Here is a 14183-nt window from a genome sequence, read left to right as displayed (position 1 = left end):
GCCACTCTCCAAACCCACCTCCAACCCCATCTCCACCATATCTGTCTGCATCTGTAGGGTCATTTTAATTTAATCCTGTTATGCATCATGAACTGTTCTGGTTCCCCAGGTGGAGGGACATGTATTGCTGCACTCCTGCTTTGTCCATGTGGAGAGTTTGCCCAGAACATTTAAATATTTAAATTAACCTTAAATATTGCTATCGTATAAATATTTGACGCCAGTGGTCCTGACAGAACATCCCTTTCTTCTTTTTTTAAAAGTGCTTGTGCCTAATTGCGAATTTGGAATTAGTATAATGGGTTTGATAAGGTAAGGATATCAAAATGAGAGAAAATTATTTATATTTAACATCAGAATCAGGTGACATAGTAGCTTATCTGCTTCTTTAACAAAATAGAAATCCTCTAATTTAACATAACCTTACATTACATTGACTGCAGATGTCAGACAGTAAATACCTTTTTTTATATTTTATGATTTTAGTATGCAGTCTAGATCTGTTCTCAAACTGGGGGCCATGGTCCCATGGGGGGGACCCAAAATGGATCCACGGGGTCACAGATTTTGTGGCACTTTATGAAATATAGAAAATAATAATAGATTTTATGTAATCAAACATCAGAAAAGTAAGACCACCAACCAAAAGTATGGATGTCCCAGCATTATATAACTGAATACGTTCTTGGTTTATTAAAATTCTAAGTTTAAGATTATACATTTTTATTTGGGGGGGACCCAAAGTGATGCTCTCTAAACAAAGGGGGCTTTACAATGAAAACGTTTGAGAACCACTGGTCTAGATAACCCTACAACTTGTCAACACTGCACCAATAAAAGATGCAAATTCCAACATTAAGGATTATGTTTCCCAGACAGGGATTAAGACTAGTCCTAGACTAAAATAAATTTATAAACTATCTAAACTGACAACAATACAATTGCCAACTTGATAAAAAACTTGTGTGTACCCTGCATAAGGATGCATCATATTGTATACAGCTATTCAATTCAATTCAATTTTATTTATATAGCACTTTTCACAATGTGCATTGTTCCAAAGCAGCTTTACAGGAGCAAATAAGAAAAACACAGAAAGGTAAAACACAGCACAGTGCATGGTGTTTATAGACCAAGCAAGATCATTATAATAAATAATATCTAATAAATAAATGAATAAATAAATAAATAAATGCAGTCTCCCGGTGAGCAAGCCAACACTGCACTGCTCTGCTGTGGCGAGGAACCCAAACTCCAATGATGAATAATGGAGAAAAAAAAAACCTCGGGAGAAACCAGGCTCAGCCGGGAGGGCCAGATCTCCTCTGACGTGTTATAGCTGCAATCAGTGACCCCGACCAAAGCCACCGAGCAACGTCCACGAAGAACAGGGAGAGCCCACGAGCCGCGACCCAGGAAGCCCCACCCGCCGAAACCGTGCAGGTCCAACCCGGTCCCATTCCGCGATCAACAACAGACAACAGAGGAACAACCAGGGAAAAGTAGTAATGGCATAATTAACTTTATTCCTCTGATGTCCGACATCGACCACAAAACAAGACCAACCAGACCAGACCCACACAGTCCCAACAAATGAAACGCCCCGAACCACAACCAACAAGCCCCCCCACTCCCCCCACAGCTATCACAATGAAAACTCCAGCCTCAAGGTCAGAATTACAAAGATGTTTCATGTGCAAGTACATAATTACCATTGCAGATCTTCTGACAGAGCTTTTGCCAATCGATTCCTCAGCTTGTTTTTGAAGTTGTGCTCTTTAGCTTGGAACTCCCTGACAGCCTCAGTGGACGACATGTTATTGCACAACTGATGAGCAGATACGCCAGCTCTTCTCTATGATGGTAAATATCTGAAAAAAGGCAGACATTAGTGCAGTTAATTACTGTCATTAATTAATTAATTATAAAGCCTCACACTTCAATTATCAGATTCAAAGCAGGTTCATCATAATGACAGACATGACAACATTGAGCCGGGATTGCGATTCCCCCACCCAAAGTATACACCGCCTGTCCGCGCGCTGCACGCATGATGTAATTTTCATCATTAGGACAGTCCGCAGTCGTCCGCACATCCCATCTGCTTTCAGCCCAATTTTTGAAACAACAACACATGCCCCAGACAAATGTTAAGACAGTCAGTCAATGGGATGAAGAAGAAGTTTATTTTTATATAGCGCCTTTTAGTGTTGTCACGGTACCAAAATTTCAGTAGTCGGTACCAATACCAGTAAAATTCCATGGTTCTCGGTACCAATTTCGGTACCAAAGCAAAACACAAGTACATGCTAATTGAAACACAATTTTATTAATAAAGCTCATTGTTAATATAAATGTATAGAAAGCAATGCGATTTTGTATACATGAAGTATAAGTTAATTGTTGCTGAAACTGTTGTGTGCTCACTGGGGTCTTTCATGCTGATGAACATCCTCCTCAGTCTGCTGCTGTATAAGACAAACAGAATAAACTTCAGTAAGTCAACTGACTGAACAAACATGCATATGCAATATTAGAACAAACCTCAGTTTTTAATACTGCATTTACACAAGATTACTTGCATTAAGGTAATTAAAATAATAAATGCAACAGATATATTTTTCTTTAGTTTAAATGTGGCTTTTTAAACCTAATAGAGTTATCTATCCAAGACATACACATTGCTAGTCATGCAGTTAGTATGATAGTTTTCTAGCACATAGATTTCAGATAGGCCAATATAAAATAGATACTGTAAACCCCATCCTGTCCTCCCATTTATTTTACCCCATTACAGTTATAAAAGCATTAAATGGTTAATAAGGACACTTGACTGGATTAGCATAGGCGCTAACAAATTAACACGCAAACAGGGACATTTGTTTTAACGTAACCTTTAACTTAACATATGCTACAACATTCATAATGCAAACGCGAACAGAATTTGAAACTTACCGCTTGAACGTGTTAACTTAAATCCGGATGTTTCCTCCTTTCACAACAAAACTCTGTTCGTTTTCTTCGTGATATGACTTTAATCTGAAGTATTTCTGTGCGCATCTCTTGTGGATCAGAGCCGCGCTTATCCGCTCATCACGTCTTATTGCGTCTATAAAAAGTTTCCGACTGACAACCTGTCAGACAGAGCATCAGTACCCGGTTGACCCGGTACGTCGGTACTACCGGGTCTTGTGAAAATTAGGTACCGACAACTTTTTTATTTTTAGGTACCGACTTGGACCCGAAGTACCAGTACTTTTGACAACACTAGCGCCTTTCCACAAGCTCAAGGTCGCTTTACAATGAGCACTTTCAAGCAAAACTAAATTTTCAAACAAACATACAAATATACAGGACAAAGATGCAAGATTGTTGATAATACATTTCAAACAAGTATGTTTTCAATTGTGTTTTGAAGATGCATAGAGAAGAAGAGTCACAGAGCGATATGGGTAAAGAATTCCAACTAAATGACCTTCCACCTGCAGTGGACAGTCTAAACTTGGGAATGCTAAGAAGCCCCAAATCAGATGATTAAGAGACCGAGTTCGTATAGTATATGGGTGAATTAGGTCTTTGATATAGCCAGGTGCAAGACCATTCAAAGCCTGAAATGTCAACAGGAGAATCTTAAACTGAATGCGTGAGGAAACAGGTAGCCTGTGAAGACTGTGTAGAAGTGGAGTAATGTGAGCACTGCGCCTGGTCGAGGTAAGTACCCTAGCAGCAGCATTCTGGACATACTGAAACATTTTAATATGTTTCCCTATAAACAGAACATTGCAATAATCTATCCGTGATGTAATTAGAGCATGCACTAGGGTTTCTGTATTAGCCAGATTAAGAGAAGAAAGAAGACGTGCAATATTGCGCAGATGATAAAAATAACTTTTAACCACTGCAGCAATGTGAGAGCTGAGTGAATCAGTGTGTCAATCAGGACACCTAGATTTCAAACAGAGGTTGAAAGTTTAAGAAGAGCCCCATCAATGTCAAAATATAAATCCTCTTTTTTATGTGATGTAGCGGATCCAATCAGCATTATTTCAGTTGTGCTACTGTTTAATTTAAGGAAATTTAGCGACATCCAGTGTTTGATTTCAGCGATTCAATCTGTAAGTGTAGCAGGCAAAGTAGATTTTTCAGAGGCAGTGGTTAAATAAATCTGGATATCATCAGCATTGAGATTAAAATGTAGACCATATTTATGAATTATGTCACCTAGTGGCTGTACTGTATATAGATAATGAAAAGTAATGGACCGAGAACAGATCCCTGTGGAACACCTAGAGTGAGTGAAACAGTGGCAGACCTATACCCTTGCATGGCAATAAAGTTTTCTCTGTCGTTGAGATATGATTTGAAACAAGAAAGAACAGTGCCCTTGATGCCAAGTTCTGATAGACGAGAAATGAGAATGTGATGACGGACAGTATCAAATGCTAAACAAATGCTACACCACTAAACGTGAAATGCATTTGGGAAAACACACTGAAGAAGACTGTCAGTTGCAGGATCTGTTCTTTTCAGATAATGAAATTAGCACGGAGAGTCAGCCGTGGTCCAGCCAGTGTAATTCAGAATCCCGTGCAAATTCATGTGAGCCCTTTAAAAAGCACCCAATGCCAACACGAAATGACTGAGGCGTGAAAAATATGGATTTTGGTCAAATTTTAGATTTTCATAAAAAATAAATACATTGCCCTGGTCTTGGATCCCAATGCTCCAAGTCATAATGAAGCATCTAAAATTATCTTCATTTGTCTACGTTTTCTGAGAGGTGCACCTTCCTAAGTCCTTCCTAATACAAACGGGATGCGTCCATCGGAAGCAAAGCGCGTCTGAGGTTTTGGTTTTAAAACACGCAGGATTGAGAAAATAAAGTGCAGGACTGATGTTAAGAGAGTTATTAAGAGAAATTAAGTGCAGGACCTGATTGATGCATGTTATAAGAGCTCAAAAAAGAGTTATTAAGAGCTTTCATAAAAAAGAAAGGTCAAAAAGCAAATACAAGCGATACAAAAGTAATCTGCGCGTCTCCTGATGACATATTACTGTATTATGACGCCCATGGGTCTCTAAAATAATGATTAAATATCATCTGTAAACTACAGCTTCTGTGACTGAAACTTCGGACCAATATCAATTGCACCCAAGGGCATTACTCACTAAGAAGGGCAGAGCTCTAGAAGTGGAAATTCAAAAGGGAGACCCACAACTGTCTCTCATAACATATAGCCGTTTCAATCACACAGGTGAACTGAATAATATATATCAACGCCATTTTCTCTTTGACAGACACTTTGCGTTCGTCCCTTTCAGCAATGCTTTTCACGGGTGCAAACATGACGTTTAGAACGCGTGATTCTGGTTGGCCCAAGGACCAAAAAAAGACTCTGTTAGCTGTTATCTTGATTCTGGTCGGCCAAACGAATCCCGGTGCTGGACCAAAGACAAGACGTTTCAGATGCTCGAGAGTAGACGCCTAAGGCCCCCCACACGAAAAAAAAAACCTCTTAGGATTTACACGATTCACATAAATGAAATATTTTTGTTTAAAAATGGCGAATTTCGCCAAAAAGCGACTAGTTTGCAGGTATGATTAAATTCATATATTAATTTAGCCTATATTTTGATAATTTATTATTTGAAGAGGTCTACCGGGAGATAAAAATTTAGGCCACATAACGTTAGTTTATGTTGTTGCCCCTGAAACTGTCTCTACCTACCTATTAGCATTCTTTTGGAGAAGTTTAGATTTAAACGTAATTCTTCATGTAGCACAAGTTTAAAAATTTGATATCACATGTGAATGTTCTATCACTTATCATTGTAGCATATCATTTATTGATTTCCTTTATCTTATGACCGACGGTGATTAGGAACTCTTGGTAAAGGAAAAGTTCACCCAAAAACTAAAATTCTGTCATCACTGTCTTCGAGTTGAAAACCTGAATGACGTTCTTCTGCAGAACACAAAATGAGATATTTTACAAAATGTCAAAAGTGGTTTGAGTGCATGCTGTACAACAGAATAGGGGCCAAATTGTTTGTTTACCAACGAAAAAACTTAATTTTTTTAATACATTTCATTTTTTTGGTGACCTACACCTCAACTAAACCTTAAAGGGATACTTCACCCAAAAATGAAAATTCTGTCATCATTTACTCACATTCGAGTTGTTCCAAATCTGTATAAAAGAATGCTTATAACCAGACAGATTTTGCCCCCCATTGACTACCATAGTAGGAAAAAATTTGGAAAAATACAATGTTAGTCAAAAGCGCCCAGAACTGTTTGTTGTCCTACATTTTTCAAAATGTCTTTTGTGTTCACTGCTCTGGGTGTGTGTTCACGGTGTGTGTGTTACTCACTGCTGTGTGTGTGCACTTGGATGGGTTAAATGCAGAGCACAAATTCCGCGTATGGAACACCATACTTGGCCTCAACAATCACTTTATAAAATAAAATGATAAAGTAATTTTTCCTACTATGCGAGTCTGTTTGCTGTCCTACATTCTTCAAAATGTCTTCTTTTGTGTTCAACAGAAAACAGTCCTACTATGGGAGTCAATGGGATGCAAAATCTGTCTGGTTATAAGCATTATTCCAAATATCTTTCTCTGTCTTCATCAGAACAAAGACATTTATACAGATTTGGAATTCTGAAATGATAACAGAATTTTCATTTTGGGGTGAAGTATCACTTTAAAATGGAAATTCTGGCATGAATTAAAAGCGCAGAATGTCATTCAAAGTTCAGTATGTCAGTTGCGTTGCTGTCTGTATGGGCGGGAGTCAGAATTACCCGGAGCAGGTAGTATATGAGCTATATTGAATTAGCCTTGTGGAACAGAATCACTTGTCAGATTAACTAAATAAGCCTGGTATATCTGGTAAACTTATTTTTGAACAGGCCTCAGATCAAAAACGTATTCAAAATGGACATACGCTGCCTTGTTTGGTCTATGATAAGAGTACATTATTTATTAACATTAATTAATGCATTAGGTAACATGACTTTTCGAAAAAAATACTTCACGTTCAATGCGGTTCAACGTAACAATGTAACGTAAACACTAGGTTAATGCAAAGAGAATTAGCATGAACGATTGTGTTGGCATTAATATTAACAGATTTATAAAGGCTGAAAATTATATTGATCACATATAATTTATGTTAACAAAAGCATTTACTAACTCTAAGAAATGCAACATTATTGTAAAGCTTTTTCAGTATTTAAAGATCATCGTATAATCGAATATCTTTTAATGTTTATTTGACATGCACTGATCTCACTGCTAGCATAACTAGCATTCACGCCTTAAGATTCAGTAAAAATGAAAAAGCTATCAAAACTATTCTGCTTTAATAGACCAATCATAAAATAGAAAAATATACACCTCGGATATAACTATTATTACAGGCTGCGTGGCAATAATGCTGAAACAAAAAGAGTGTGAATCTGTCATCATTTCCATGCTGCTTGCCATTAGCGTCTAAACTGCCAATGACCACAAAACAAACCGAAAAGATCACCGTGGAAAATACGAATTACTATCCCCGTTTAAACCGAAGAGTGTCTTCTTCTCATCTATCTGAAGAGGACAGTAACGTAATAGCAAACAGTTCATTAAAACACAATGCCATTTCAAAAGCCTCAGCAGCGAAACTGCCCCGTTGTCAATGACAACTGAATAAAAATACTTACCTTACGCTTTATCACCATGACGTACATTTTATTGCCATTGTTAAAAACCTACACACTTAGTATATAAATCTTGCTGATAACGGAAGTAGTTTTAACAATCCATGCGCAGCTGGAAACTAAAACAACCTTCACATTTGGGAGCGCTGCCTAATTTTTTTCTGGATATATTTTTGCTGCCCTCATGTGACGCTTTTGTGAAGTGAATGTAAGGTGCAGGGGCAAAGTTTATTTTCCTTCAAATAAAAAAGATTTATTGCAATGACTGGACAAGGAATCAATTAAAATATTGATACACGACCTAGGCTTGAAATATATTTGTAATAAATTAGAAAAATGTAAGTAACATGAAACATACAGTTTTGTACAAATGCAAATATTAAATACTTGGCCATTATACATCTAGTACAAACGGAAAAAGAGATATCACATCTCATCCAGTATAATCAATTAAACCAAAAAGTAAATTGTCCCATTTATATTTAAGCTATGCGTATTCTATTCTTCATAAACCCTGTTTGGGTTTCATCAATAACAGAAGACATTTTTAAAAGGCCACTGGAGTGTCTTAGAACATGTAGCTTTGTTTCATGTTTTGACATTTTTCCACTGAAACAGGATGTTTGGGTGGCTATTAGAACAGCCAATAGCATTTACCTCAAAGTATTGACAATACCCATGGTCATAAATCCATGGCATAATGACTCAGATTCTTTACCTGCACCAATGGACTTAACATCTTTTACCTATGATGAAATTGAAGCAGTGGTTGTCTTTTGTGTCAGAGAGTATCAGTTTGAGCCAAGACAGTGTTACGGTTCTAATGAGCAGGCAGCTGGCAGTTTTTCAGTGATAAAAAACTATTTCTTTCTGCTTACCGATGTAATTTGCAAACCTACAACATTAGCTAATAAAATATGGCACGCCTAGGACAGTAACATTGTTTTGATTTTAACTGTATGATGATGTATTTTAGGGCACCGTTTTTAAAAACATGATATTTGTGAACTGTAACTCATTTGCTTGAACAGGTTCACTGGTTTCTGCCAAAATATGGCATCTGGTGCTGAGTTTATGCTGTAGGGAGGTTAGGCTGGTTGGTGGAAGTGCAGAGACAGGTTCCTGAACAGATGGCTTTGAACTGCCTACTATTCTTTTGTGTGGTGGTGTTTGGGTTATCAGAGAGAAGTGAGGGTGGCAGTTCCATCATGTGTTGTGAGTCGGGCAGCATTTCATACAGACTGTGGAGATAATTTATTGAAATACTAAAATAAAAAGAAAAGAGGTTTTAGTTGTTGACTTTATTGATCTTGCAGATCAGGCCCGTAGTCCTAATCCTCTAACAAAGCTCTTAATTTAGTTAAAAAACTTCTACGTAAGAGTCTTATCTTAAAAACGATTCAGGACCAATCTGAGAGAAACTCTGAGCAAGGAAAAGACAAAAACTTTTAAATTAGTGAGGAGGCGGGGCTGACCCCGTTGCTATGTATGACACAGTCTTTTATAGACTGTGATTGGTTGGTTGACCAAGAAGGAAAAAAGAGTGCTTTTAAGTATAGGGTCATCAGTTTGAAATTGCACATGTCTTTTTTCCTGTTTTACCGTAGTGTAAGTGCGCACACACACACACGCACGCACGCGCTATATATATATATATATATATATATATATATTCTTTATTTTTTATTTACCATGCTAATGTCAACGTATTTGATAGAAAACGAACAATAAGTTTCTGTAAGTGCTGTAATTGTTTGTGTGATCATCTCTGCTGCATAGCTGCATTTCTCCAGTTGCTAAATATGTTAACGTAGTTATTTCTTCTATTTCTGGCGCAATGGCATTTCTGCGCTGTTTTGGAGATGTTAGCGTGTCTCTAATAGGATCGGTCAGAAACATCTAATGTGTTGTGTCTTATTAACTCACTGTCATTCAATTCAATGTCATTTTATTTTATAGCGCTTTTACAATTTGCATTGCATCAAAGCAGCTATACAAGAAAACCAAAACCAAGATAATCAAAAGTTGAACACACACACACAAAAAACAATGAAAAAAAATCTGATAAACCTTAAAAGTAATATGGAAATTGTCATGCATTGCAACACATTTCTTCTCACTTTTCGTGTTTCGTCCATTTTCTCTGCTGCTAAAGAAACTCTTAAGTCTCTTAAAATTCCTCCTCGCTACTCCTAAAATTTTGGACCTTAAGAGCTCTTTTAAGGGTTAAGATACTTTATGAATTACTTTCTTCTTTACTAGGATATTTTTTGTAATTCTAAGGGGAAACGCCCACATTTCTAAGAATTTTCTTAGAATTTTGTCACTAGGAGCAACTCTTTGCGCAAAGATTTTTCATGAATACGGGCCCAGGTATTCAAACGTAGAGCAGAGGTCATCTGGAACTTCAGTTTGGTCTCTTATTCTGATAAGAGACTAGATTATCAGATACTGCTTATAGCAATTCTTGTAAAATATCCACAGTCTTAAGAATTTTTAAAAATTATGTTCCATTTTTGAGTATGAATTTAGAATTACCTTTTTATAGCATGTATCTTAATTTTAGCATTGTATGTATGATTATTTTTAATTCAAAATATAGATGTGACCATTGCACTATGATCTCAAATAGAACTGTTAAAATATTTGTATTAATTAACATGAGTAAATATGTTAGTTAGGGCTGGGCGGAATGACGGAATATTCCGTTACCGCGGAATAAAATGTCAACCGTAATAGATTTTTCTATTCCGTGTATTCCGCGGAATGTAAATAAGTAGGCGTGGTTAACTCGGCGCTCTGTAAATTAGGCGCTATTCTGAAAAAAAAACTAATGAATTAATCCACCCGTAACAAATGAACGTATCAAACATTCTTGTGACCTTCTTTCAGTCTGTAGTTTAGTGATCCGCTCCAGTCCGGCGCTTCTCTCACCCGCAGTGCTCGTGCAGGGATCTACGCCAGCATTTAAAAAAGCTCATTCTCAACACGTATTTCAGAAGTCAGGTTGTTTTGAAAACCTGTTAATAGTTTTATAATGTTTAACTTCAGGCGAGCCAAGGTGAAATTTGCGTTGAAATGCGCGATGATGCTCGCGAGCGTGTGCACGAGCGCTTTGATGTGACGCGCTTCTACCTCCAGTTTTGGGAGACGCGTGAGGAGTCACCAGAGACTTGCAGTGGAAAAACAAGCCCGAGAATAAACAAACCTAAAGAGAGAGAGTCGCAACATACTAAAATTGCTCATCTAATAGAGAGTGAAGAGCGATAAAGACCCACAGCACAGACCCCATGAACACCAGTTTATAACACTAGTCATATACTGTACTCTCATTGTTTGTGCATATTCATACTTTATTGTTATATATATGTTGTCTATCTTCCTACTGTATACATATGATATAGCCAGAAGATAAATATGAATAAATAATACAACTTAATTTGATATCTTTAGTACATTTTCATAACTTGCCTATATTTTAACTATGGTGAGCATTTAAATGAACTGTAATAAATAAATTAGTTAAATCAATCTAAGAAAAATGAGGTATAAAATATAGAATTTTAATGGGAGATTGTTTCATGAAATATATCGTTACCATGAAATAAAATTACTCATTCCGTGAAATAGATTTTTGGCCATTCCGCCCACCTCTAATGTTAGTGTAGATCTGCTATGAGGACTATGCCATGTGTTATAAATGTGTGGATAAAATTTATACAGAATGGAATGGCACTTAATGCTTGTTGGATCAGTCTTGAGAAAATGAGATGGTATACTCGCCCTTCTTGTATTTTGGAGAGGCAGAGTTTCACCCTCTCTTGCCTATGTGTGTTGTGTGCTTCTCCGCGGTCTGCATTCTTAGGCCATACATGATAAACACACCCTGAATTTAAAAACTATAATTTAATTCAGTTTATTATTATCAATATACAGTTTTAAAGGAATTATTATATTATAAAATGCTATCATAGCATTGTGTTGTTACACTGAAAATACTATTACATGTTTGCATCAGGGTGATTAAATGACTTATTTTTTGGGTGCAAACTTGAGAATGAGGCATTGAATCACATTAATCAATGATGTCTGGTAGTAGGGACCAATAATCAAAATGTCTTTTTTTAGATGATCCTGCAACATCAGATGGCAGAATTTTTCACATGCTTTGGTACCTAAGATTTAGCAATGTGCTACAGGGACATTTCATCTGAACGTGAAAATTCTGTCATTATTTACTCACCATTGTAGACATTAATACATTTGAATTGAACAATTAAATGGTTGAATTCATATACAGTACGTTTGGATTGTGAATGTTGTGGTGGACTTTCAATAGAGGAATGTAAATCTTTAAAATGTCTCAATTGGTGTTTTAAAAATAAATGAAAGTTTTAATAGGATACAAGGGTGAGTAAATGAATAAATTGTGAATAAACAGGGTGAACTGCCCCTTTAAATGGAAATATGAGATACCACTCACATGTATAGCTGGGTGGGCACAATTTGGAAATAGACTATTCATGATTTTTGCATTTCTCTATTTGCTTCTTCCCAAGATGGATGCAATGTGGTCAACTTTCATAAAGTCCAACATCTATTTCATAACCTCATACAGTAGCATTAACAAAGTCAGAATCAAAGTGCTTGTTGATCAAGGATGAAAGGATCCAAAGATTCTGCAAGAGTCTTATGGATAAACTTGATCTTAATTCTAATCTCAGATCCCTAACCTTGCCTTACAAACCTACTACAAGGGCAGTATTTCTTAGAAATTATGACTAATAAACAGTAAAAACTTGAGTCTAACAAAAGTTTGTTCATCAATTATAGACAATGTTCAATCATCTTTGTCCAAAAAATAGTGTTTTTCAGTTATGCAAACTAAGGATTGCTTCTATGCTGGTGTAGTCGCTGGCGTTGACTAACCTAATAGACAATGGTCCATGCTCCAAAATTTCTTCAAACTTTTTTCATAAAATATAACACAAGCCTTTAGCTCTGTGCAAAATCTCTGTACATATTTGCACTGCATTAACAGATCTCTGAAAATGGCAACACAAATTGCTAATCAGCCAATCACATGGCAGCAACTCAATGTCTCTGTCTTAAATAGGATTAAAAATTTAAAGTAATACAATATGTCCCAAATCACAGTACTGTATGTTGAAATTGGTATTCTCAGAGTAACCAGATGGCCTATATTGAACATTTGAAGTGCAGATTCATCAGCACTAAACGGCTAATATTACCCACAACTCATTGGGCACAAGGTGATGTGTAATGACGATTTACTGCATTATTAAATTAAAACAGAAACATTACACAGTTAATTATGAACAAATAAATGGTCATATGACAATCAAATCATTTCTCGATGTGAATGTTAATATTTTAATAAATCCTGATTAGATGACAACTACAATTTTATTATTTTAAGTTTATATTTTGGGGCTTTTTTGCCTTTATTTTTGAGAGGACTGATAGGGGAGGAGAGAGGGCAGAAAGCCGGGACTTGTAATCAGGGCTCCTTAAAGTGGCGATAGCACACACGGTTTCTGCTGATCTCATATTAATCTTGAGTACCTATAGAGTAGTATTGCATACTTCATATCTTCGAAGAGTATTTAGTTTGATCACATTTATAAAAGACAGATACAGCTGTACGATTATTTCCAAAAACAGTCCAGCTCCAGGAGGTGTGCAGTGGCCGAGCACACAATACATCATCGCATTATCCCTGCATAACTGTCGATTCACTATAAGTTTGTGTTGTTTACATTATGCACGTACACGCAGATTGCCAAGAAAACACAGACATTTGACTCAATTTCACCAACCGTGTGCAGTTCATGTCAGGCCTCTTTTAGCGCTGGGACCGCTCCATCTATCAGTTTCTAATGATGTGTAAAAAACTTGTAACGTAACTGAAATTCATGTTCGAAAAAAACTTCCCGAAACCTACATGAACCCTGGCGGAGTGTATCGAGCACAGAAATACTAGGTCACACGTCCAACTCATTTTTTAAGTTGACCATGTTAAGCATGAGAAGCCAGCACGTTCAACAGTGTATTGAAGTTAACCCCCCCCCAAATAAATAGGATTTGTGGATTAGATGTTTTAAAGATTTTGACAGAAAGTCAAAGTATCAGTCTTGGATTGGTTTAAAATGGATGATGATGTTCCAATGGGTAATAAAGTCCTAAGAAATGTAAACTTAACATTTTAGCACAAATTAGGATAACTCACAATGCCAGTGTTATGCTTGCAAAGAGTTTAATGCTTAAATTTTTACAATTAGTGCAACAAAATAAATTATTCAAAAATACAAAGGATGCAAAAAAAAAAACAATTACAACCCTTAGAACTTATTTAGAACTTGCTTAGTGTAAAAACGTTATAATATATAGCCATTACTTCTGTACAGAGGATTCCGGCTATAAATCATTTCTTATTTTACCAATACAGGCAAC

At 36.5% G+C, this 14183-nt stretch overlaps 1 protein-coding gene across 3 annotated transcripts in view; it reads right to left on the bottom strand.

Moving 5' to 3' along the window:
• The window catches only part of btbd8 (BTB domain containing 8), a 43252-nt gene extending 35376 nt beyond the window's left edge, over positions 1 to 7876 (bottom strand). For 2 of the 3 annotated variants that reach the window (XM_057339075.1, XM_057339078.1), the window contains exons 1-2: positions 7713 to 7876; positions 1713 to 1871 (exon numbers count right to left, since the gene is read on the bottom strand). In XM_057339075.1, coding sequence (XP_057195058.1) covers positions 1713 to 1816 — 104 coding nt within the window. In that variant the 5' untranslated portion in view covers positions 1817 to 1871; positions 7713 to 7876. Of the gene's footprint in view, positions 1 to 1712; positions 1872 to 2427; positions 2773 to 7712 lie in introns of those variants that run through there. The other variant, XM_057339076.1, reaches the window with a different exon arrangement.
• Between the last annotated feature and the right edge of the window lie 6307 nt (positions 7877 to 14183).

Source organism: Triplophysa rosa, linkage group LG7, assembly GCF_024868665.1.
Source record: "Triplophysa rosa linkage group LG7, Trosa_1v2, whole genome shotgun sequence".
Classification (NCBI taxonomy): domain Eukaryota; kingdom Metazoa; phylum Chordata; class Actinopteri; order Cypriniformes; family Nemacheilidae; genus Triplophysa; species Triplophysa rosa.
The sequence above is the reverse complement of the archived record's forward strand: the minus strand, read 5'-3'. Positions and strand labels throughout refer to the sequence as shown.